We start from the raw sequence: 22,653 nt of genomic DNA on the forward strand, positions 1-22,653 counted from the left end.
TTGTTGAAAAGCTTGAAAAATTACATTTATAATATATCATAAATAAACTAATTCGGTTTTATATTAATAATAGTAGAACCTACATAAATAGTTAATTCTAAGCTCACTTTGATATGCTAATAATCGATTACATATCGTTCATTGTTGGTGTCAAAGCATTTGAAAATACAACACTGCAGTATAAAACACACTATTGAATTTTGCTATCCACGAGCAATATAAATAATTAATATTAATTTATTTATTATATCATGGCCGGAAAAAGGCAGGCAACATCTAACTTAAATCATGAAAATTGGGACCAGGAAGATGAGCCTGAAGAACGCGGAACGTTTCGAAAAGCTTCGGAAGATGAATTAAAAAATCGTGTTATTAAGAAGGCGCGTAGGAAGGTTGTTACCGGCAACAGCGGTGTAGACGCTACCGATGACGGAGCGCCAAAAAGCGTTTTTAGTGGTTTCGCAGGTATAAGACGGTTTCTTGTATATAACCTATAATAATGGTTAATATTGAGTTTTATAGGTTTTGGCAAGTCATCGACTGCTGCTCCATCAGGATCTCCCTTCTCATTTTTGTCGAAAGTCTCTACGTCGCCTGCTGATGTTTCTAATGCAGCCACAACAAAACCATCTTTTTCATTTGGTACAACTATTAAAACGGCTCCAATTATTGAAAAGGAAGACAAAACTTCTGCCGGAAATGGTAATGTGGTTGAAGAAAATGCCAAGGAGAGCAAGGGTAAATCTACTAGCTATCAAAGTAAAATCAAATGCTTGAACGAGGCTGTAACCGAATGGATAAAAACCCACGTCGAGAAAAATCCACTTTGTATTCTTACACCGATTTTTAAAGACTATGATAAATATATCAAAGAAATAGAAGATGAAGAACAAAAGACAGAGCAGTTGAAAGCAAGTAACGACAGCGCAAGTGTTAAAAAGACTTCATCAGATGCACCTACAGATACACCAACACTTGGGAATTTTAAATTTTCCGCATTTTCTAAACCTACTACAAGCACAGTTTCGACTAGCAGTACGGGTGCTTTGTTTTCCTTTAGTTCAACACCGGCGTCATCCGCAGCTGCTCCCTCAAGTCCTGTGAGCATATCTAAGCCACCAGAAACCACCAAACCGAGCACATTTAGCTTTGGAATAAAACCGACGGAAAACAAAAATAATGTAACAGACGGTCAAACTTCGTCACCGTCTAAGGGATTTAGTTTTGGTCTTAAAACAGATAACAAACCATCAACGTCAACGCCATTTACATTCGGCAAACCGGCAACTAATGGTGATTCGACCGAAAAGAAAACGCCCTCATTTAGTTTTACTCCTAGCTCTACCCCATTCAGTTTCGGTAATATAAAACCTCCTGCTGATCCAACTCCTTCAACCTCTACTGATGCTAATGGGGCTGATGATGAAGAAGATCAACCACCCAAAGTTGAATTTAAACAGGTTTAAACTCTAATAATATATAAATAACATATTTATAATTTTACAAATCCGAAATAGGTTGTGGAAGAAGATGCGGTGTACTCCAAGAAATGTAAAGTTTTCGTTAAAAAAGATGGAGCGTTTACCGATCGTGGTGTGGGCACATTATACTTGAAACCAGTAAAAGACTCTGAAAAGATGCAACTACTTGTACGCGCTGATACAAACCTCGGAAACATTCTTGTGAACTTAATTTTAAGCGCCGGCATCCCTACTCAACGGATGGGTAAAAACAACGTGATGATGGTGTGTCTTCCTACGCCAGATGTAGAAAAGGCAACATCAATGCTGTTACGCGTTAAAACTGCAGAAGAGGCTGACGAGCTATTGGCAGAACTAGAGAAGCACAAGAAATGAAGAGTTTTAATTATTTTACTTTTAAATTGTTATAAACTTTGGTTGTACTTTTAATGCGTATGCAAAATTTTAAGAATTCTACCAATAAAATTAAATTTTGAACAAAACTTTGTTAATTTTATGATTGGATATAATGCTATTCAGCAAACATCCGACTAATTATCAAATAGAGATTATAATAATCATAAATATGAATTCAAAATATCCCCATTACCATACGTCAAAAAACCGATATAGTCAAGCAATCAGCTGAGCATTGCTGTCGGTGTTTTCATTACAGCTGATTGTTTGTTGTTATGTACAGTTCAAAAGGCCAAATGCTTGCAACGTGTAGCTGGGTACATCTCTTAGAACCAGCAAAACTAATTCTACAAAACAAATAATGGAAAAACGCCAAGAAGCATTGTGGGAGGTAAAATTTAAAAAGTTTTTTAGTGTGTAATATTTAACGTGATTCGGAATATGTTTAGGCACTTGCTAAGAATGAGGAGGAAACAACACGCTGGAAAAATTACAAAGACGAAAATGGTACAGCAGTTGAAAACCTAGATAGATTTAGTAAAAATCTCACTGTAGATGTTATGGTACCAATAGGGCGTAAGGCATATATGCCAGGCCATCTTATCCATACAAATGAAGTGCTTGTAGGGCATTATCAAAATTATTTCTCAAAATGTTCCGCACATAAGGCAAAAGAAATTGGTGAATACCGGATTAAAATGGCACAGGAAAACCTGGAAAAATTGCAAACTGAATCAAATTTATGGAAGTATGTTAAAATTTATTTTAAATTTTACTAAATTTTATTGTCTACATTTCGTTGAAGGAATAAGTTGGATAAACCATATACCGAAGGAGTGTTTCCAAGCAAAGAAAATTATGAAATAATTGAATATTATGATGAGGAAAAGGAAATGATATGGCGAGAACAACATAAAGTACGCGTAAAGCTAGCTAAAGAGCGAGAAAAAGAAGAAAGGCAAGCGAATATTTCGAAAGTTCCAAATGCAAATAAAGCACACGATTCGTCCGACATAAACGTTTTTAAAATGCTTGAAGAGGCTGAACTTATGGAGGAATTAGAGAATGAATTGGAAAGATTAGAAATAGATGACATCAGTAATGACACGATAAAGGAGTTAATGAACGGAGAAATGAAGTTACCTGCGGAAAAACCACGTGTAGCTCATTCGGTGAAAATTCAGAAACAAACCGAAACACAAGCAAATTGTGAAAAATCTGACAATAATTTTGAGAACGATTTTCAGCGGATTGTAAAGAAGACCGATTTAGACAAGAATATAGTCCGAACAAATAACAATCATCGACCAAATCCAGAGATGATCGAGTCAAACATAAATACCGAAGATTTAGATGTTGATTTTGAAGAACTACCGCGTGAGGTACAAATTATCAAAGAACAGGCAAAATTTTTGCCTGTCTCAGATCAGATTGGTTTTTATGAATATCAAATTAAAATAATGCGTCACAAACTTTTAACATTACCACTGAATACTCAAGAGGATATCGATCAAAAGGTGAATACTTTAAATATTTTAGAGACATTAGAAGAATTACTTGAAATGGCTGAGGATAATGTTGAATATCAAGCAGAAGATAACATTTCTAAAGAAAATGATTCAGAGCTGGAAGAAATTTCAACTACAAAACAGGAAACTAACGAAGAAAAACCAACCAAACGGCGAATTTCTTTTGCTCTACAAAACGAGACACTCGAATTTCGAAAAAACGAAACTATTTCGCAAATGCTACCCAAATCGCAACAGAAGCTAAAAGAAGTAATTAAGCATGATAAATATGAATTAAACCCCAATATTTCTAAAACTAAAGCAGATACAAAAATAAATGATCGTAAAAAAAATATTATTGATAGAGTAGAAGAAAATATAAGATTTATTACAGAAAATCAAAGCACTCGAGATTTTCAATTGGTTGATAAAATTTTGGAACCATCTTTAGCTGGTGTTTATACCTTGCAGATACATTTCCAACATTCCGAAAACTTACAAAACGAAACAATATTAAATTGTGAAAATACTGAAATCACCACTATCCCTAGCACACCCGCCGACTTATATCAAACATATCTAAAAAATAAAGAAAAACAAAGTAATAAAAACAAATCTATTACACAGCAGATAATTTTTGCTAACGCTTATAATGGTGAGGATAAAGTTAAAGTACCTCTATTAAAAGAAGCAGATCGGTTACAGTCTTACGAGGATCAACGTATGGAGGTAATTTTTAACTTTTATTGCAAAATACTAAATACTTTATATAGTAAATTTTATTAACCTTTGCAGTTCTGCAAGCCTACTACGGAGACCAAGTCAATTTTAAAAAATAAATCTGCAGTTGAAAGAGAGCAACATAAATTGGATCGTAAAAACAGAACCAAATCAAATAAAAAAGAATCGAAAAAGAAGACGGCAATTCCAGTTGATGAAGAGGAATACATGAGTGCTTATTACAAGGTTTGTAAATGTTGAACTATATTTAACATATTTATATCCTACATAGGGCATATAAGTTTGCCACGAAATTTGTAACACCGAGAAGGAGACTTCAGTGACCCTTTAAAATATATACTACATATGTAAAAAATTAGTATGACAAGCTCAGTCGATATAGCCATGTTATACTGTCATACAAACTGCATTATCAAAATCAAGTCCTTGCTACTTTTCTATTTGACGAGTTATCTTGTACTCGTATGAGCCCACGGTGCAAACTTTGATGGAATTGTTTAGATCGGACCACTACAAATCTATTTTTTATTGGACAAGATAATTTGACATGGATTCTTGCCTAGGATCAATACAAATTAAATCACAATAACTGCCATACAAACTGGCCGATCAAAATCAAGTTCTTATATAAAACTTTTTGTATTTATGAAGGGTATTATAGTTTCGGTCCAACCGAAGTTAACGTTTTTCCTTTTTTATTTTAGGTAATGAACGAAGTTGTTGAAAAGCCTCTAACTGAACCGGAACCTCTCCCGGAATGTAAATACATTGATGCGCATACTCCCAAAAAACGAATAAGTCGCTTCAAACAAAATCGCGGAGTAACAGAAAAAATTTAATAAATGTATTCAATTTAAATAAATAACTGTAAGTTGTAAAATTTATTTATTTGTTTCATTGCATAAGGAATTGAAATAGCTTAAAATAAAATTGTTTTGCGACTTCACCTTAATGTTTATTCATTTAAAACTGCATTCAGTTTAATTTACAACAGTTCATGCCTGTAAATGTATACTTATACAAATGTGCATAACTCTTTACAATTTAAAAGCTTTAGAAGCGTACTGACTACATGTGAAAAGTAGGATCAAATTAAAAACTGGCTAAGGGTTCAAAAAGTGTAAAAGTTTAAATAAATTAGTCTTAATTTAAACAATACAAGCTAATCATCAAGTCCAAGAAATTCACGCTCCAGCGCGGCACCCATCATATTCCATTCTCCGTCATCTCCACTATCTTCGTTACCATGACTCCCATCATCAGAATCGGAACCCATTTCCAAATCGGATGGCAATTTCTCGCCTACCAACAAATTAAATTTATGATAAAAAAAATTTATTTGACAAATTTATCGTTTACCGCGTCGAAATTTTGTGCTGGGGGACTCATCATCATCATCATTGTCCTCGCCGTCTGAGCTTTTATCAGCGTCTTCGTTAGTTGCAGAACCTATAATTATATCCGATGCGCGTGTAAAGAATTCCCTTGTTCGATCCTGCTCCTTTTCTTCACGTCTCCGTTTACGCAAAGTTTTGTCAACTGGTGGATTTTCTGTACAAGACAAGTAGCATAAGTATACACTTTCCATATTATTATTTTTGTGTTTTTCTACCTATGTTAATATGCTCATCCTCACTGGATGAATCCGATTCAAAAAATTGATCGAACTCTTTATTCATGGCCGCCAAATCAGCATTTGAAAATGACAAAAGTGGATTGATTGTGTCTATGAATTTTTCGGGAGCTTTAGCCTGTTGTTGTTGGGCGCTACTCGATGGGGATATCTCCGACTTGTCACTATAGTTAACAACATGTTCTGGGCTATGGCAATGTGCTGGCGGTTTTCGTTGTCTATTTTTTGTTTTACGATCCAAAGGAAACAACCTCTCATCAACAAGCTCCCAACGTTCAGCACATGTCCATAACCAATTTGCATTAACCACCTTAATGTTTGGATTCTTTTTCGCAGCATTCACTTTAAATGTACCAGCATTGACAGCGACAAGATGTGTGGTTTCTGTAGTTAAGAGAAAAGATTTAAAACGAAGCAAATATTAATATTTAGTTTTATAGATACCTAGCCCAATACTTTGTGAAACATTGGCACCCAAACTTTTCGCAATAAAGTAAGCACGTGACTGCTCTAATTGCATATTAGTGGGTACCAAGCCTGAAAACACTAAAGTTTTTCCACGAAGTACTTCCGATCTAATTTTGGGTACAATAATCTTTAAATCTGGAATTTCCTGTGTCTCATCATAAATGGCATAAAATCTTGTATGAATATTTTTCAAAATTTCTTCCAAATACATAAGATAATCGTCAGGATCATCGATTTCAATTTGTTGATGCGGATCCGCAGGTAATTTTATCTTAGGCGTGGCCTCTGTTTCAGTTTCCATCGGCGATCCTTCTTTATTGCCTAATTTGTTTTCGCATGTTTCGGGGGCTACTGGTGCGATATCATCACTTGCATTTGTGACAGCACTTGAATTTGTTTTTTCAGTGATTTCAGTGATTACCGGCGATTTAACGTGTGCTAACTTAGCGGCTTCAGTTATGATTTGAGCATCATGTTTAACAACATCTACAATGGTTTCATCCTTTTTACTCTCTGTATCTGTTTCCGATCGCTCTGAGATGCCATCGGAAGACTCTGAATCGGGTAATTTTTCTTTAATATCTGCCTCTATTATATCAACCTTGCTTGTTTCATCCGTTTTAAGCGTTTGTTGTGTTAGATCTAAAATTAAATACTGATTATTTTCTTTAATGTTTAAGTTAAGATTTCAGATTTCTGAACAGTTCTTAACCGCTACAATTGGATATAAGATGTTTTTATAAACAGATATCATATTACAATTGTTTGTCTTCATATGGTGCATACATGAATTAGGATTAGGAAAATCTATAAATAAATTAGCTTTGGGTACCCAGAGATGAGTACTTTTTGAAAAGCCGAATTCAATACATTTTATTTTACAGTAACTATGCTTACAAACCTTTGAAATCAAGGCCCTCCCCGTCCAATTCATGCTTAGATAAGCCAGGCGGCGCATTTATATCCCCAGTATGTTGAAAAAAGTGATATGGTTTCACTTGAATCAAATTGGATGCCATATTCCATACATCTTCCCGATCGTCAATTATACAAACCATAGAATCACCATTCGGAAAAAGTGCCCTTTAAATTACAAGATGCAAACGTTACATTTAACTCCAACATCACGTAGGAATTATATTTAACTTACTTTAAATTATCAGTTTTACTTGTTGCATTGAAACATTCGTCACGCGAAAGTATACGATGTGAAAAATACTTTCCTTCTGGATCAAGTAATTGGGCAATCATGTGTGCATAATTTCGGGCGCCAAAAGTGCAGATATGTAGCTCGTAGAACTTTGACATGCGATCAAGAAAAAGCTGCGTACCAGGACGAAGGCGAGTATGATACCAGGGAGAGTGTGGTCCGTAGAGTTGAAAATGATAAATACATTTAATATTGATCGGTACGTTATCGTTAGTTGTGTGTATAACAGTTTGATCTAAATCGACTAGGAGCACAAGTTTCCGGTCTTGAAGTAAACGACGAGTATCATCGTGTCCCAATTTTTGTGCTAATTTTTGCGTAACTTTAAGATCAGGAACCGAATGCACCATTGGTACAGATGCTTCCGATATGTTTCCCTATTTTAAAAATGATCAATAGGATATTATTAATTCAAAAAATGCATACATAAATATTTATAAGTTTGAATTTAACCGTCGGTGTTACCAGAACCGTGATAACAACCCTCAACCCACTCAGTGGTTAAAATAAAAATAGGCATGAATTAAGCTACTATGTATACATATGGAGATAAGTACATACATACATAGGTATGTATTTGTATTGAATTTTCTTATATAACTTGATATCAACTTTCTTTGATCTAAAGTAGCATGGCAAGCCTGTTTACTTATCACTCAGCGCGGCAGCACAGAATGCACGCGCATAAAACTTTGTTTTGTTTATCGGTCGCTTATTTCTTTTTAATGTTTTCACTTTCTTTATTACTTCCAACAAATTCATCTTAAATGCAAAGCCGTTTCAATTTTTCGCTTCCATCACCTACCGAATTCATTTATAATCGTATACTCACATTTTCGTTTTGGCGCAAATCCGCACCGCAATCAGCACACATGTCTTTTATCACTGTCGTATGAGCGCATTCGGCCAACTCCAAAATCGTAGCTCTGTAACGGAGAACATATGAATCCTTAATTATAATCAACTTATCTTTTCACGAAAAATTATTTCCACACATTTAATACAAGATATTATTTTAATACGCTGATAATGTATTGTTCCCTTTCTTTTATTTGTCAATATACTATCCAGCACTCAGTACTTATACTGAAACCAACAATTGACTATTCTTCTATTGAATAAACACTGTAATGTTCACACCTACCCCTGCGGTACCATTTGTCCTTCCTTAAACAAACGTTTCTTTACCACGCCTACACGATTCGCTTTCAATTTGTGTAATGTTTTATCGATTGAAGCTACAACTGAAGATGCTATCATTTTTGCGGATGAGCCTTCTCCTTCATTACCGCCACTAATGATTTCGTATAATAAAATAACTTGGGACGATGTTATGGGGAAGCCTTCGCGAACGCGCCATTTATTGATTCGAATAGGGTGCTCCGCTGGTGCTGTAATTGTAATGCTACCGGCACTGCCGCTAACACTTTCGCCACTCGATTCATTATTGCCATCCGCCATTGCACTCATTTCTTTCCGAACTGCAATTAATTTCACTTCAATTTTTTACAACACACCGTGAAATTACTTTTTCGCACTTTTTTCTGTGTTCCTTGCTGTTTTCTTCAATTCTTTCCTTTTTCGCGTCTGCTACACTTCCTTCTCCAATTATAATATTTATTAGCGTTTTATTAGTGTTCTCTAATTCGTTGTTTTGATTCCCACTTCCTTTTTGTGATGCATTTATACGGTGTGTTCAGTGACGTATCAAATAATTTACAAAGGGTGTCCCAATCGACAGCTGTCAATATAGGCTTAACATAAATGGAGCATTACACGATAGAACAACGTCTCTTCATTATTGAACAATATTTCAAAAATAATGAAAGCTTGACGGCCGTCAAGTTCGAAAATTCCACACAAAAACTGTTTAAATCTTGCGTTAATTTTACGACACCATCAACTCATTCAGTACGGCAAAGCTTTCCATAAGAATTTCTCAAACGAAAATGAACGAATAAATATTAAAGCAAATTTTTCTCTTATGAAGTTGTAAACAATACAATTATTACAGTTGGAGTTGCACTTCTCTTAATCGACCTTGATAAATTAATCAATTAAAAAAAATTAAATGGTTATATATCGTCACCTGAAATGCAAAATAACGTAACAACATTTTCAGAAATTTACAGTGGCTTGAATGAAACACGGAATAAAATGGAACATGAGTGAAACAAAATTTTAATACAGTATACTCTCGAAAAGTAAATTCTCAGAAAGTAAATAATCGCGGAAAAGTAAATCACTTTTAAGATTACACATGCACCTCGAAAAAGTAAATTTTTTAATTTACTTTTCAGAGAATGTGATAAAAAATTCGAAACGAAGCAAGCAGCGTTTTTTACGATGTTGCAAAAACACTTACTCTCTTGTTTATCGCGTCTGTTTAGTAAATAAACTTTGAGATATGTACATATGTAAATGGTCAGGAAATATATTGCAAAAGAAAAAAAAACAAAAGAATATTCAAAATTTTTTCTCTTCATAATAAATACATATGTTTTTCATGTAAATCCATATGTTTTATTGAAGCAAATAAATGAATGAATTTTTTAAGTTTAAAAATGCATTTAATATTATAAAAACAGATAATTTATGTATATATTTGGAAAAGTAAATTATTCGAAAAAGTAAATTACCCAAAATACCAATCGATTTACTTTTCGAGAGTATACTGTATTGGTTAAAACTGGTTTATATATGACCGCAGAACCAGAAAATGTTGAACATATTTAATATTATGTCTGTAATTTGAAGTAGTGAAGCGTAATCAATAAGACACTCAATTTCGAATTTTTTGATGATACGTTATTTTGCATTTCAGGTGACGATATACTCGTTGTGGGTATTTTTTCAACAGCTGTTTTCGTGCACAATTTCGCAGTTTTAATGTCAGTTGGACAGTGTAAAGTGAATGCTAGGAAAACATAATTTTTTCTAAATAAATTTAAATAATTATAATAAGAATATTTGACATCAAATAAGAATTTTTCCAAAATGTCTGCCGTAGGTGATAAGAGACGTAGCGCCTCTGAAGAGCGCGAACAAAGTGAACCCAAAGATATTGTCGTGACCAGTAACAATGATGATGATGATGATGCTTGGATTGGTCCTATGCCGGATGAGCAATCGGCTGCATCAAAACCGAAAAAACGCAAAACATTACCTTATGAAAAAGTGTATTTGGAAAACCTTCCGAATGCCGAAAGCTATGAAAAAAGTTATATGCACCGCGATATAATAACACATGTGGTGAGCACCAAGACGGAGTTTATAGTAACTGGCAGCTATGATGGGCACATCAAATTTTGGAAAAAAATGGAGGAGGGTATCGAATTCGTAAAACATTTTCGAAGTCACTTGAGTAAGAAAGAATATATTTGATAGTTCAATTATTGTTACTACTGCTCATGCCTTGTATGATTTTATTTCCTTAAAGTGCCAATACACTCCTTAACAACCAACGCAAGTGGTACACTACTGTGCTCAGCTTCTGCAGACAAATGTGCAAAAATATTCGATGTGGTAAATTTCGATATGATAAATATAATTAAGTTGGGTTTTACACCACTATGCACAGAATGGATACACTCTTCGGGTGATGCTGTTCATACTTTGGCAGTGTATGTATAAGAAAAAACGTAATATATAAATGTAATAATTGAATCGGATTTTAAATTTACAGTTCAGATAAAGATAGCAACAAGATTGTTATTTATGATGGCCAAGGTAATGGCGACGTGTTGAAAATTTTGGAAAAGCTGCACTCTGCACCTGTAGTGGCAATGTGTTACAACTTGCCGTTTGAAACTGTAATTTCTGTTGACAAAAATGGTATACTAGAGTATTGGCAAAACTCTAAACATGACTATAAATTCCCACAAAAACTTGTAGCTTTCGACTCGAAGCTAGACACAAGTAAGTAATTAAATATTCCAATATTATTTAAAATATTTCAATGAAATTGTACCTCTTCAGGTTTATTCGAGTTTGCAAAAAACAAAGCCTTAGTCACTGGTCTTGCGGTATCGCCTGATGGCCGTCGATTTTCTACAATATCTAATGATCGAAAAGTAAGAGTGTTTCAGTTTAACACCGGCAAATTAATACGTGTATTTGATGAAGCATTGACTACATATACACAAATGCAGCAAACTCCACATGCATTACCTAATATGGAGTTTGGCAGAAGGTAGGTCATAGGATGTCAACTTGAGCTGTTAATTTAAACTAAAGTAAATTTTTATTGTCTTTTCAATTAGGATGGCTGTGGAAAGAGATTTGGATAAGTCTGAGTTTAGCACAAACAACAATATACTCTTCGATGTCAGTGGACATTTTATAATGTATCCCACCATGTTAGGCATTAAAGTAATTAACATTGACACAAATAGATGTGTTTCTATTTTAGGGAAAACGGATAACATACGTCCATTACATATAGCCTTATTTCAGGTACTTAAATGTAATATTTTTATTATTACTCTTTTATTATAATTGGTCGATTACTTAGGGAAAAGCGAAAAAATCTAAGGCAGCTATAACTATGGAACAGGAGGCTAGCGATAATCCTACCTTGCAATCCATTGCTAATGATTCTACGATGTTTTGTGCTGCTTACAAGTAAATATATGATATTTATGAATGAAATTGCAGAAATAATAATTTCTGTTTGTTTCAGAAAATCACGCTTTTATCTATACAGTCGTCGATTGCCATCCGATTTACAAGATGTTGATCGTGATGTATTTAATGAAAAACCATCGAAAGAAGATATAATTGCAGTGCCAGAAGGACAAGGTAAATATTATTAATTATTACAAATGTGCTATATATATATAATATATTCTAAATGTCTAATGTTTTAAAACTTTCACGCTAAACTGTCGATATGTAATGAAGATGAAGGTTCATTTGAATTAGTTTTCTTAAAACAAATATTAATAAAAATATTTTAATCCTTTTATGAAGGTACACAACGTGTTTACGAAAACGCTATTTTGCACACAACAGTGGGCGATATACATATGAAGCTATTCTTTAAAGAATGCCCTAAGACAGTTGAGAATTTTTGTGTTCATTCCAAAAACGGGTAAATTATTCCATAGATATTTGCTTTAAGCTCACTGCAACAATTCCTCTTTTAGCTACTATAATGGTCACATCTTTCATCGTGTTATAAAAGGCTTCATGGTGCAAACCGGGGACCCTACAGGCACAGGAACTGGTGGCAAATCAATATGGGGGCATGATTTCAAAGATGAGTTCGTACCAAGTCTCAAGCACGATCGTCCTTATACTGTTAGTATGGCAAATGCTGGTCCCAACACCAATGGCAGTCAATTCTTCATTACAGTTTTGCCAACGGTAATTTACTAATTTTTTTTAATGAATTAGTAAGTGATTAATAAAATGTTTTTAAATTTTAGCCATGGCTAGACAACAAACATACTGTGTTTGGCCGGGTGTTTCGTGGTATGGAAGTTGTACAAAATATTTGCAATGCAAAAGCAAATCCAAAAACAGATAAACCTTATGACGACATCAAAATCATATCGATTCGATTGAGTAATTAATAATTTCGACATTAGAATTTTACATTGAGATAAGTGCATTTATGAATGGGGCTTTATCACAATTGTCATTATTATTTTAAAGTAGTTTATCAATAGATATTTATACGCTGAACAGGTTATGTTAAGTTTGCCAAGAAATTTGTAACACCCAGAAGGAACACCCGTCTGCCTGTCGGTCTGTATATACGCGTACTAGTCCTTTAGTTCTTGAGATATCAATCTGAAATTTTGCACACGTTCGTTTCTCCACATAAAGCATTTCATTTATCGCAACCGCCAAATCGGAACACTACGTCGTATAACTACCATACAAACTGAACGATCAAAATCAAGCTCTTGTATAGAAAGCTTTTCTATTTGGTAAGATATTTGCACAAGATTTGCAAGATTTGGCAAGGATTATTTCCCAAGTCAACGGTGCCATCTCCGAACAAAACCTTTTAGATCGAACCACTATAGCATATAGCTGCCATACAAACTGAACTATAAAAATTACGTCCTTCGGAAAATTTTTATACAATATTTGTCAAAGTGCTAACGTTGTTTCTTGTTCTCCTCAAACTTACCACCAAATTTATATTTAAATATAAACAAATCTTCTTAATAAGTGTTATTTTTAAAGTTATCGTATATTAATGTATTGCAAAATAAACTTACGTCTGTACGCTGAACATACATCTATGAATACATATTTACAATATATTTACTGTACTATTCGTAATAAGTATAAAGTTTTTTTTGAAGGCATAAATAAAACAAAAAAAAAATATTTATATTTGAGTATAATACCGTATTAGCTGCGATTACACAAAATTTCTCATAGAAAGTCATTTATTTGTAAACGTTTAAAGCCAATTTTTACAAATAAAAAACTGTTATTACATTTTCAATATATTATCACATTTCTCCTTAAACAAACAATATTGCAATGTTCTTTTTGGGGCCTCTAACAGATTTCGAAAGTCTTTAATACGCATAACATTTTCTTTTCGCTTATAGCTTAATATATAAATAAAATTAAATAACTGTGGAAAATATGTTTAAATGTTTAAGTTGTTAAAATATGGGCCGTTAAAGAATATTAGGCGGCATGTACTTACAATAGAAATTTGTTTATACATTCATATTTACCAGATATTGAAGTTAAAAAAAAAATAAAATTGTTAAGCAGAATAAGAGCAAAAGAAAAGGTAATATAAACTGTAACAGTGCTCACAATTAAGTTTTTGCATAGTGAAATCAGAAAATAATTTGCAAGTATGTATGATTGTGTATCGTAATAAGATTTTTTTTTTAAATATGTAAATATTTTAATACAAAATTAAATTTCGCGAGTTAATATTTCCGTATTTTAGTTCTTCGTAAGTCGTAGCTTATTACTTTTTTCACATACGTGTAATTTATGAATATATTCCACATGGGATTCATCACTGCAAGGCATTTTTGATATCCAACAATACTTTTTTCGCTTCTAAAAAATTCTCTTATTTAGGCATCTACACTATATTGTGAGCTAATGTCAAAATCTGAAACACTATCCGAACCATATCCAGTGACACCACCACCATTAGTCGCTGCGTGATTATTTAACGTGCCCGAAGCAACTGTTGAACGCGGTCTCAAGACATCGGGAACATAAATCGGCGCTGGGCCTGCCACCTCGACCACGCTGGGACGTGGTACGGATGCACACCGTTTAATGGGCGACATTAGTGCAAACAATGCCAACGTTAATACTAGTGTCATAAAAAGTATAATAGCACGAGCATTTCCTCTTTCACGAAAAACTGAAATCATCGCCATAACTACAAGCAGGATGACAATCGCGGATTTAGTCATTGTAACGGCAGTCGAATGGATTTTCCCACCATTTCTGGATATCATGTTTGAAGGACCATATGCAAAAAATAAATTGTGGCGATCCACGAAGTGTTTAAAACAAATATAAATCATAGCGAAGGGCATTATTAGTGGACAAGAAACACTGTAAACTATAGAAATGGTAAACACCAACACAGTCCAGGCGTAGTGAATTCCAAATGGGAACTCAATCAATATAGATTTTCGGATATATGGTGTTTCAGCTTTCGATTTGGCCGTACACAACATCCAAATATAAACAATAAGTTCAGGAAAACGTAACAGCTCCAAAGCCGTACCAATGAAAGCGGCGGTAATTACATAATTGACATAGAAAGAACCACGATCTGGCATGAAAACACAGTACCAGCGAATAGTGTCATTACTAATTGACCATTCGATTAATTTCTGTGCTGACGTTAGACCCAGTGATGGCAGAATGAGGATCATTAATAGTAAATAACAAAAACATTTAATCATAATTGAATAATTCTGAAGAGAACGTGTATAGTGAGCCAACCATTTGTCTGAGAATGCAACAATTACAGGCATCAGCGCCGCAAGTGTCCACAGTAATAATGTTGGTAAAAATTCTGATACTACTGGTGAAATTTGGTATATATTACCTTTAGCTAATGCATAGGCGTTTAAAAAGTTTAGTACAATTGCTGGCGTTGTGAGAAAGAATAGCGTCAAAAATAGTATGAAATTGACAATACCCCATTTGAAGTACCAATTGCTTTTGCTCACATTCAAATTTTCCCAGAAAAGGTCGTCTGGTGAAGGTGCGAATTCCAAATTCCATTTTCGATAGGTGCCTGGTGTAAAATGGCTAACAATATTTTGTGCTTCATGTACAGTGGACACGGTAATAAAAGCTATTGCGAGTGGTTCATTGAGTGCGGCAGCTCTCAAACGTGCCACATCTCCAGAGAGTTTACGCTCTTCACGTTGATAATAAGCGTATGCATTTTCTTTAGCACAGGAGCACAGATTTGGTGTTACCTAAAAAAAAAGAGGGAATGTTTACCAAAAATTCGTGTACATATATATACATAAGTATTTAAAGTACGAGAAAATTTAGGTCTATGCAATCAAGTTTAGAGAATATAGAAGCAGTAACAAGTACGTATTTGAGTATAACTTTTTATTAAGTATGAAGTTTATATTTAATAATTTTAGAATTTCAGCTATTACCTGAAGCGTGTCTTTATCCCTATGGTGTTCACAGTACATGCGAGCATCCAATATCTTCTCATATTCCGCATTTTGCACTGTCAATTTAGATATATTGTACGCAATTTGTACGTCCTCTATATTGACGTCAGGAAATAATTCTTGTATGTAGTGACGGATAATTGTCTTATTACGATCACTCGCCGATATATTGGATATCATAATGGTACGTGTGGCTGCTGTTTTAAATGCATTACGACCGGATGCACGTCGCATTATGAGTACTATGAGTGGAGCATACATAATTGTCACGATAACGTGTACCCATCGCCACGGCGATTCTGGAGACACATTTTCCATAGTGGTGTGACCAAACGCATTCAAATCAGTTCTACCTTCAGTAGAACCATTGAACAAGTTTACCGGCAATATAATTATTATTGAAACTAGTGTTACTATTGCCATTACAGTCATAAGGTGTTGCTGAAAAGACAGATAATGTATGGCATCCGGTCCTGTATGAGTCTTTATTTGCTCCTTTTGCAGTTTCCAGGTTATTTTTATCCAAGCAAAAAATCCCTGGTCCGAATGAATGGGAGATAAGGGCGGCTCTGATGTGTTCGATGTTATACTACCGCGACCACCCTCGGCATCATTTTGCATACGACTGGTAGATGCTTCGGGCGTGGGTGTAAGAACCGTACTTGTTGCTCGCGAGTAAAATACTTCGGTCCAGCGCTTCCTGGTACCATGGCTGTTAACAAGCGCCAGGCGACCATAGTCTCCGGCTTGATGCCGTAAAGCGGTAAATAAACCAACTAATAGAAGCCAAGAAATAACGTTCAATAATAATGTTTCCGGGATACCATTGAAATCATTTGTGAAAATTGTGCTCTTATTTGGTAGTTTTTCACACTCATCACTCCAGGCTCTTTCAACAAACATATTTTCAAAAACGTCCATTTTCTTCCAAACTAAATGAACGGTAAAACCGAACGTATCTTCGTATCTTCAGCAAACGATTCCAGGTTGAATTTAAACTATAAAAAGTGAATCTCAGTTAATGAAATGAATATGTTTATTATATACATAAGTACATGCATAATAAGATTGCAAAATTGACTGTTATTATAACTTTAATGAAACTATAATAATACACAAAAGAATTTCGATAAAAAAGGGGTTCGAAGTTTAATTGTGGTAGTCAATTATGACACATATTTTTGACTCTCAGTTCAAATAAAAAGGATACACTTAAATTACATTTATCTAACACTAACACAGTCGCAAGTGTGCAAATATGTACATAAGCATTAATTTTATTATTTTCATGTTATACAAAATTCGATTATGATTTCTTTTGTACCTACATACCTACATACAAAAATATGTTAATATAATACTTATGTGTAATTGTGTGGAACAAACATTTCATGAGAACTAAAATTGGTCCCACATAAAGACCATATTCATATTTATTCTGTTGGAACAGAACATTCAAACTTTTTAAAATACCCGCTCAACTTTTACTTCTATAATGTTATTTGCTGATCAATTACGGGTCATTTAGTAGTTTAGAACATAACGTTTATACGAGATGTTACTATATACAAAAATACGGCAAAAATATTTAAAAATAACTTTGACTCACTTAATAGATAATTGATAACATCACCGATTGTTGTGCAAAAACGCCCATCCGTTATTACAGAGGTATAAAGAATATAAATGAAAAAAACTTTAATCGGAGCAACCTAAGCCCTAGTTACTTCAATTCTGATTAGAACTATCGTCATTTATTCACATGTCTTATGAACTTTTTATTACTATCAAGTCGAGCTACATGTGTACGTCTACACATACACTAAGGCCGTAATTCCATGTAGCATTGCTATAAACCATATCTATTATGAAACAAATGCACCATTTCAGAAGCTAATGTGTACGTATGCAAATACATATATAAATAATATGTACATATGTGTATATTATAATCTCTGATAACGCCTAACAAACATTACATTTTTATAAGAGCTCTATGCAGAAAATACAAATGCTATATAAATCTTTATTTTTTTTTTAAATAAATAAAGCGCACACTAAAAAATTTTAGATTGTCAGAAATCTGGTAGTGCGTAATTGTGAGTTGTGCCTCATATCACTCAACAGTTTCTCTTATAGCACTACACAACCAATTGCATTTACGATAGTAAATATGTATATATATAAATGCTTAGTTGACGAACATTTTTGCCAACTCTACAATAAATAACATTCAAAAAATGATTTATTGGGAAAATTACAACAACAATACGTAAATGAATCATCATATTATGAGAAACCAAATAAGAAATGTGCATATCTATGTATGCAAGTGTATACCTTAACTTCTTATCCAATTGACATTATATTTTTTGAAAAATCGATTTAATGAAGTAAAAGCAACCAAACTTTAGCACACAATATGTATTTAAAACACGATCCTTTTTATTATAGAATACATTGAAACATTTTTATCGAAAATTTGGAAATCTTTTATAGCAGTTTGCTACATTAACTTAAAGTATGAAACATACCAGTTTCTTTCCTCACACCGTAACCATTTATACTTTTAATGGAATAGACTTTTATTACTTTTCACAAATAGAGCAAATATTTTCACAAGTTTCAAACAATAAATTTTTCTGTATTTTCTTTGATTAATAATACTTCTTCAATTGTTAAATCGTTTTAAATTGTATTAGCCAATACGATTTCAATATCCACTGCACAAAAAACAATAACATATGTGAAGCTATAAAAAAGAAAATATACGAAGAGAAATTTCATGAATGAAGAAACGCAAAGAAACGAGCAGAGAACGTAAATTTGATATATGTACGTTCTCTGAAACGAGTTTGCACCAATGTTGCCAGCACTGACCAGGTGCACTAAAGGTCTAAGCACATTGTATATATATTAAAATTATAAATAATAAAATTATAAACCTGTTTTAAATAATCATTAATTAGGTTTTCTTACTTTAAATTTTTTAAACTAGTCTCAATTTAGGGTTCACATATCATATTTCTTTTGGAGTAACTTCAATATGTTGGAACCTTTTGATGCGTGCATCCTGCAAACTTGCAAATATAAATATACTCGATACATTCTCTACTGGGAGCAGAATTAAAGATATCTATTGTAGAAATGTGTGGTTATATCTTTTATAGTGTTGGCAGCACTGTTCACCTTAGGCATTCACATCAGTTTTGCGTTTTCATATCGGTGCACTAAATAACTTTATTTAATAAAATGGTTCAAAAAAGCGTTAATCCCGTAAGCATACTCAAAAGTATTTACCAAAATGAATTCCAGTGGTAAGAATATAGTTTTATTTACTTTCACAAGTGACGTAACCCCAAAGCAAGAAGTATGTAATTTTCGCTATATTATTTCTTTCAGGTCCGTGTTGAAGAGTTTTGGGCTTTTCCTATTAGGCGTACGCATCGCAAAGGAATTTGCAGGAGTGGAAATAATGCCAGCGATAGCCCAACACTAGTAGCAATGCCATTAAGCTTTCCATACAAACTGTTCTTATAATTCCCTTGTAATAGAGAGTGCTTGAATGAAAACGTGTAAAATTGGTTGATTAACCACACTAGTATAATGTTATACTTTATTAATCAATTGATGCATTTCAAAATGTTATAGTTTCCTTAATAAATAGGTCAAATAATACAAAATTTGTTTACTATGTATCTACATACTCATATATGCTTATATGAAAAGGATAATATTTTTAGCTTTTGACAAGTAGTCACATTTCTGCATTAAGTACACTATTACTTATATCCTGGACAATTTCATTGTTCGTGTCGATCTCAGTTAGTAAACTTTGTGCAAGGATTTGCGGTGTCATATCTCTTTTCAAAAAATTCGCAACCAGTTGCCTAGAAGGTACACCTCCACCATGTGCCAATATTTCGCGACGATACTTCTCACCTGACTCGCGATGGAATGGGTTATTTTCAAAATAGTTTTGCCATATCCACGAAGCTATAGTTTTCGATATTAAGTAAGAATAATATTTTGCTCCGTAACCAACCAAATGAGAAAAACGGAGTTGCCAAGCCGTATTTTCTACATATGGTAGTCCATAGTATTCCTTTTGCACTTCTATTAACGTTTCTGTCGTGCTTCTATTATGCGATACTGGTCCACTATGGTAAACTTGATCAAGTACAGAATAGAAAACCTAAAGATGCGGTACCACGTTTAAAAGAATATATAAATATAATAAAAAAACAGTCATTTACCTGCAGTTGTGTTTCGCTAGCTGAGAAAAGCTTCTTCGAGGCGCATAATCGCCGCAGCATATCTTCGGAAATTGGTTCTTGTGTCTGGAAATGTCGGGCAAATGTTCGTAAAACACGTGGATCGTTAGCGAAATATTCCATTAATACAGACGGAACCTCCGCAAAATCAGTACTACAACGTGTACCGGTTACATGTTGATACTTCGTTCGGGCAAGCATTGAATGCATTGCGTGACCCATTTCATGAAAAAGATTGTCGACCCGCGATGGTGATAGCAGTACAGGACCAGTCCAATGAGGTTGAGACAAATTTAACATTACAACAACAATTGGCAATTGATAATTACCGTCGGGTAGATCTTTTCCTCCCTGTATTGTGAAGTGACAATCCTGATTAGGTTTACCATTACGTTCGAAAAAATCGCAATAAATGTAGCCAAGTAAACCTTCAGTCTCATGAACAACTGATATTTTATAAATATCGTTATTCCAACTTTCACCCGGCTCCATTTCGGTGTTTTTCAAAGATATACCATACAACGAACGCATTATGTTATCAAGCCCTTCCATACAGCCACCTAGACTGAAGTATGGCAAGAATTCACTAGCGTTTGCTTTCAATGATTTTTTCTCCATCAGAGAAGTGAAATAAGGAGGGTCCCAAGCAGCAACGCGGGCTGTATTTATTCCACTATCTTGCCGCTATGGAAATGTAATGAATGTTAAAATCGCATCATTTAAGAAGAAATTCATAATAAAACCTTCATTTTCTCCATTATTCTGAAATCAGCATTCGCACGAGGAGAAAGTCCTTGTGACAATTCATTAAGAAACTCTTGAACCATCTTCGGGTGCTCGACAGTACTTGCATTAAGTGCACGATGTGCGTACGTCTCGAAACCACAAGTACGAGCAAGTTCATGGCGGCACATAAGTAAATCTGTAAGTAGTTGATTCTGTTGTTCAGATGGCCGCAAAAATAGACGATAAGCAGTTTCACGTGCTTCAGCAGATGATGAGTTTGTGTACAAACCGGAAACGAGAACGCTATCTCCTTCCGCAGGAAAGCTTTATATCGATGTAAATAGTAAGTGTTAATAAAAATATTCCAATCATGTAATTGTGCAATCAACATACTAATTGCGAACGGATGATGGAACATCAGTACGCTGAATAATAGAAGGTTGTACCGCACCGGCCATAAATTTTTGCCCTAATTGTAAAATGTACTCGTTAAGCCGAACTACTTTTTGTCTCTCTCCTTCTTCTAAATGGATGCCTGATTGCTCAAAGTCAAAGAGGAATAGTTTGGATACGTGTTTGTCAACATCGCTCGTGGGCAGAATATCGCCATTATCAACAACATTGCGTAACGCTGTATACAAAGGCTTGTGCGTATTCAAACTTTCAACTATTCTACTTATGGTAATACAGGCATCCTCAGCGGCTTGACAATATTTGTTCTTTGGATGCGCAATCCGAATAAATTCTGCAAGATCAGCTACTTTGCAAAGGGAATCGGAAAGCTCGTCAAATATTTCAACCTAAACAAAAAATAATTACAGAACATAAAGGTACTTGTCCGGATATATGTATGTACCATTTTTCTTTTTCGATTTGTTGAGATAGCTTCAGATATTAGGTCTTCCGTTTTATTTGCAACATTGTCACGCAAGAGATAAAAACCTTCAAAAGAACGTAATTCCGACAAACGAAATAGTCCCTGAAATCAATGTTTGTGTTAGGTTTCTGATCAACTTATCATGCAAATTATTACTGAGTAGTGTATGATTTGTTAAAAACTCACCGATTCATTACGCGTAAAGTTTATTTTTTTATATGGAGGCGAATTAAATGCCGTTGCCAAAGGCGTCGACCAAGTAGAAACATTTCGGTATAATTTATTAAGCAAGTACTTTGCTGATTTATTTCTACACGTCTTAAGCATTATCAGCTTCTTGACATTAAAATTGAAAAACAAAAATATGTCATGATCTGTCACCACCCCTTTTTATTATGTGTTCACATCCCTTCTTTTACATTTTTAAATAAAATTTACCGTGGTAATCATAAAATAATTGATTTTATTAGTTATAAATGAAAAACAAAAATAAATTATTTACTCGTAATTTGATTTCAATCAACCTACTTACGATGCATTAATACGTTCACATTAAATTATGGGCTTATATTAAAACTCGTACCAAATATTTATTAAAAATATTTGTGAGAATGTGAAAAAGTAAGTCAGATAAAAATTAAACAAATTAATTTTTTCTGTAATATTTAAAAAATTATTTTCAGTA

General features: G+C 33.9%; 7 protein-coding genes across 10 annotated transcripts; 4 read left to right on the plus strand and 3 right to left on the minus strand.

Annotated features, from left to right (window-relative positions):
* Positions 1 to 144: 144 nt before the first annotated feature.
* LOC105229990 (nuclear pore complex protein Nup50) lies at positions 145 to 1,963 on the plus strand. The gene is made up of 3 exons (XM_011210532.4): positions 145 to 465; positions 523 to 1,460; positions 1,518 to 1,963. The coding sequence occupies exons 1-3, from the start codon at positions 252 to 254 to the stop codon at positions 1,854 to 1,856; spliced, it is 1,491 nt and encodes a 496-aa protein (XP_011208834.2). The 5' UTR covers positions 145 to 251; the 3' UTR covers positions 1,857 to 1,963.
* Positions 1,964 to 2,116: 153 nt separating this feature from the next.
* On the plus strand, positions 2,117 to 5,010 carry LOC105229992 (unconventional prefoldin RPB5 interactor-like protein). Its single transcript, XM_011210536.4, has 5 exons — positions 2,117 to 2,268; positions 2,327 to 2,625; positions 2,683 to 4,114; positions 4,181 to 4,351; positions 4,831 to 5,010. Exons 1-5 carry the CDS (start codon positions 2,239 to 2,241, stop codon positions 4,963 to 4,965), a joined length of 2,067 nt encoding a protein of 688 aa, XP_011208838.2. The 5' UTR covers positions 2,117 to 2,238; the 3' UTR covers positions 4,966 to 5,010.
* On the minus strand, positions 4,995 to 9,127 carry LOC105229991 (RNA polymerase II subunit A C-terminal domain phosphatase). Of its 2 annotated transcripts, XM_011210534.4 has the most exons (9): positions 8,976 to 9,127; positions 8,582 to 8,918; positions 8,270 to 8,363; positions 7,378 to 7,814; positions 7,129 to 7,310; positions 6,204 to 6,869; positions 5,739 to 6,143; positions 5,486 to 5,677; positions 4,995 to 5,428 (listed from the first exon to the last, which is right to left on the minus strand). In XM_011210534.4, exons 2-9 carry the CDS (start codon positions 8,905 to 8,907, stop codon positions 5,289 to 5,291), a joined length of 2,442 nt encoding a protein of 813 aa, XP_011208836.1. In that variant the 5' UTR covers positions 8,908 to 8,918; positions 8,976 to 9,127; the 3' UTR covers positions 4,995 to 5,288. The 2 variants fall into 2 exon arrangements, with proteins under 2 accessions (XP_011208836.1, XP_049308335.1); XM_049452378.1 differs by having other exon boundaries at positions 8,582 to 9,095.
* A 1,203-nt stretch (positions 9,128 to 10,330) lies between these two features.
* On the plus strand, positions 10,331 to 13,700 carry LOC105229994 (peptidylprolyl isomerase domain and WD repeat-containing protein 1). The gene is made up of 10 exons (XM_011210542.4): positions 10,331 to 10,801; positions 10,877 to 11,060; positions 11,123 to 11,355; positions 11,416 to 11,629; positions 11,700 to 11,892; positions 11,951 to 12,060; positions 12,119 to 12,237; positions 12,409 to 12,529; positions 12,585 to 12,804; positions 12,867 to 13,700. Exons 1-10 carry the CDS (start codon positions 10,435 to 10,437, stop codon positions 13,011 to 13,013), a joined length of 1,908 nt encoding a protein of 635 aa, XP_011208844.2. The 5' UTR covers positions 10,331 to 10,434; the 3' UTR covers positions 13,014 to 13,700.
* Positions 13,611 to 18,894, minus strand: LOC105229993 (calcium permeable stress-gated cation channel 1). 3 transcript variants are annotated; one of them, XM_011210538.4, is made up of 3 exons: positions 18,626 to 18,894; positions 16,071 to 17,089; positions 13,611 to 15,878 (listed from the first exon to the last, which is right to left on the minus strand). In XM_011210538.4, the coding sequence occupies exons 2-3, from the start codon at positions 17,010 to 17,012 to the stop codon at positions 14,502 to 14,504; spliced, it is 2,319 nt and encodes a 772-aa protein (XP_011208840.2). In that variant the 5' UTR covers positions 17,013 to 17,089; positions 18,626 to 18,894; the 3' UTR covers positions 13,611 to 14,501. The 3 variants fall into 3 exon arrangements, with proteins under 3 accessions (XP_011208840.2, XP_011208842.2, XP_011208841.2); XM_011210540.4 differs by lacking the exon at positions 18,626 to 18,894 and adding an exon at positions 18,432 to 18,584; XM_011210539.4 differs by lacking the exon at positions 18,626 to 18,894 and adding an exon at positions 17,701 to 18,213.
* A 350-nt stretch (positions 18,895 to 19,244) lies between these two features.
* On the plus strand, positions 19,245 to 19,774 carry LOC105229996 (uncharacterized). The gene is made up of 2 exons (XM_011210544.4): positions 19,245 to 19,408; positions 19,494 to 19,774. Exons 1-2 carry the CDS (start codon positions 19,344 to 19,346, stop codon positions 19,588 to 19,590), a joined length of 162 nt encoding a protein of 53 aa, XP_011208846.1. The 5' UTR covers positions 19,245 to 19,343; the 3' UTR covers positions 19,591 to 19,774.
* Positions 19,673 to 22,362, minus strand: LOC105229995 (mitochondrial intermediate peptidase). Its single transcript, XM_011210543.4, has 6 exons — positions 22,155 to 22,362; positions 21,948 to 22,070; positions 21,485 to 21,891; positions 21,109 to 21,415; positions 20,348 to 21,049; positions 19,673 to 20,286 (listed from the first exon to the last, which is right to left on the minus strand). Exons 1-6 carry the CDS (start codon positions 22,293 to 22,295, stop codon positions 19,849 to 19,851), a joined length of 2,118 nt encoding a protein of 705 aa, XP_011208845.2. The 5' UTR covers positions 22,296 to 22,362; the 3' UTR covers positions 19,673 to 19,848.
* Positions 22,363 to 22,653: the final 291 nt, after the last annotated feature.

Source organism: Bactrocera dorsalis, chromosome 3 (assembly GCF_023373825.1).
Source record: "Bactrocera dorsalis isolate Fly_Bdor chromosome 3, ASM2337382v1, whole genome shotgun sequence".
In the NCBI taxonomy this organism is placed as follows: domain Eukaryota; kingdom Metazoa; phylum Arthropoda; class Insecta; order Diptera; family Tephritidae; genus Bactrocera; species Bactrocera dorsalis.

Bases quoted from the DNA above. Each gene is read 5' to 3' on its own strand.
- LOC105229994 (XM_011210542.4), top strand. From the start codon at position 10,435: ATGTCTGCCGTAGGTGATAAGAGACGTAGCGCCTCTGAAGAGCGCGAA. The intron at 11,356-11,415 runs GTAAGTAATTAA...GTACCTCTTCAG, and splicing joins CGACTCGAAGCTAGACACAA to GTTTATTCGAGTTTGCAAAA. The intron at 12,805-12,866 runs GTAATTTACTAA...TTTAAATTTTAG, and splicing joins TCATTACAGTTTTGCCAACG to CCATGGCTAGACAACAAACA.
- LOC105229993 (XM_011210538.4), bottom strand. From the start codon at position 17,012: ATGGACGTTTTTGAAAATATGTTTGTTGAAAGAGCCTGGAGTGATGAG. The intron at 15,879-16,070 runs GTAATAGCTGAA...CTTTTTTTTTAG, and splicing joins GGGATAAAGACACGCTTCAG to GTAACACCAAATCTGTGCTC.
- LOC105229990 (XM_011210532.4), top strand. From the start codon at position 252: ATGGCCGGAAAAAGGCAGGCAACATCTAACTTAAATCATGAAAATTGG. The intron at 466-522 runs GTATAAGACGGT...TGAGTTTTATAG, and splicing joins CGTTTTTAGTGGTTTCGCAG to GTTTTGGCAAGTCATCGACT. The intron at 1,461-1,517 runs GTTTAAACTCTA...AATCCGAAATAG, and splicing joins CCAAAGTTGAATTTAAACAG to GTTGTGGAAGAAGATGCGGT.
- LOC105229991 (XM_011210534.4), bottom strand. From the start codon at position 8,907: ATGAGTGCAATGGCGGATGGCAATAATGAATCGAGTGGCGAAAGTGTT. The intron at 8,364-8,581 runs GTAGGTGTGAAC...TCTCCGTTACAG, and splicing joins GGACAAATGGTACCGCAGGG to AGCTACGATTTTGGAGTTGG. The intron at 7,815-8,269 runs GTGAGTATACGA...TTTTTAAAATAG, and splicing joins ATTTGCGCCAAAACGAAAAT to GGAAACATATCGGAAGCATC.
- LOC105229995 (XM_011210543.4), bottom strand. From the start codon at position 22,295: ATGCTTAAGACGTGTAGAAATAAATCAGCAAAGTACTTGCTTAATAAA. The intron at 22,071-22,154 runs GTGAGTTTTTAA...CATTGATTTCAG, and splicing joins ACTTTACGCGTAATGAATCG to GGACTATTTCGTTTGTCGGA. The intron at 20,287-20,347 runs GTAAATGACTGT...CCGCATCTTTAG, and splicing joins CTAGCGAAACACAACTGCAG to GTTTTCTATTCTGTACTTGA.
- LOC105229992 (XM_011210536.4), top strand. From the start codon at position 2,239: ATGGAAAAACGCCAAGAAGCATTGTGGGAG. The intron at 2,626-2,682 runs GTATGTTAAAAT...ATTTCGTTGAAG, and splicing joins ACTGAATCAAATTTATGGAA to GAATAAGTTGGATAAACCAT. The intron at 4,352-4,830 runs GTTTGTAAATGT...TTTTTATTTTAG, and splicing joins ACATGAGTGCTTATTACAAG to GTAATGAACGAAGTTGTTGA.
- LOC105229996 (XM_011210544.4), top strand. From the start codon at position 19,344: ATGGTTCAAAAAAGCGTTAATCCCGTAAGCATACTCAAAAGTATTTAC. The intron at 19,409-19,493 runs GTAAGAATATAG...TATTTCTTTCAG, and splicing joins TACCAAAATGAATTCCAGTG to GTCCGTGTTGAAGAGTTTTG.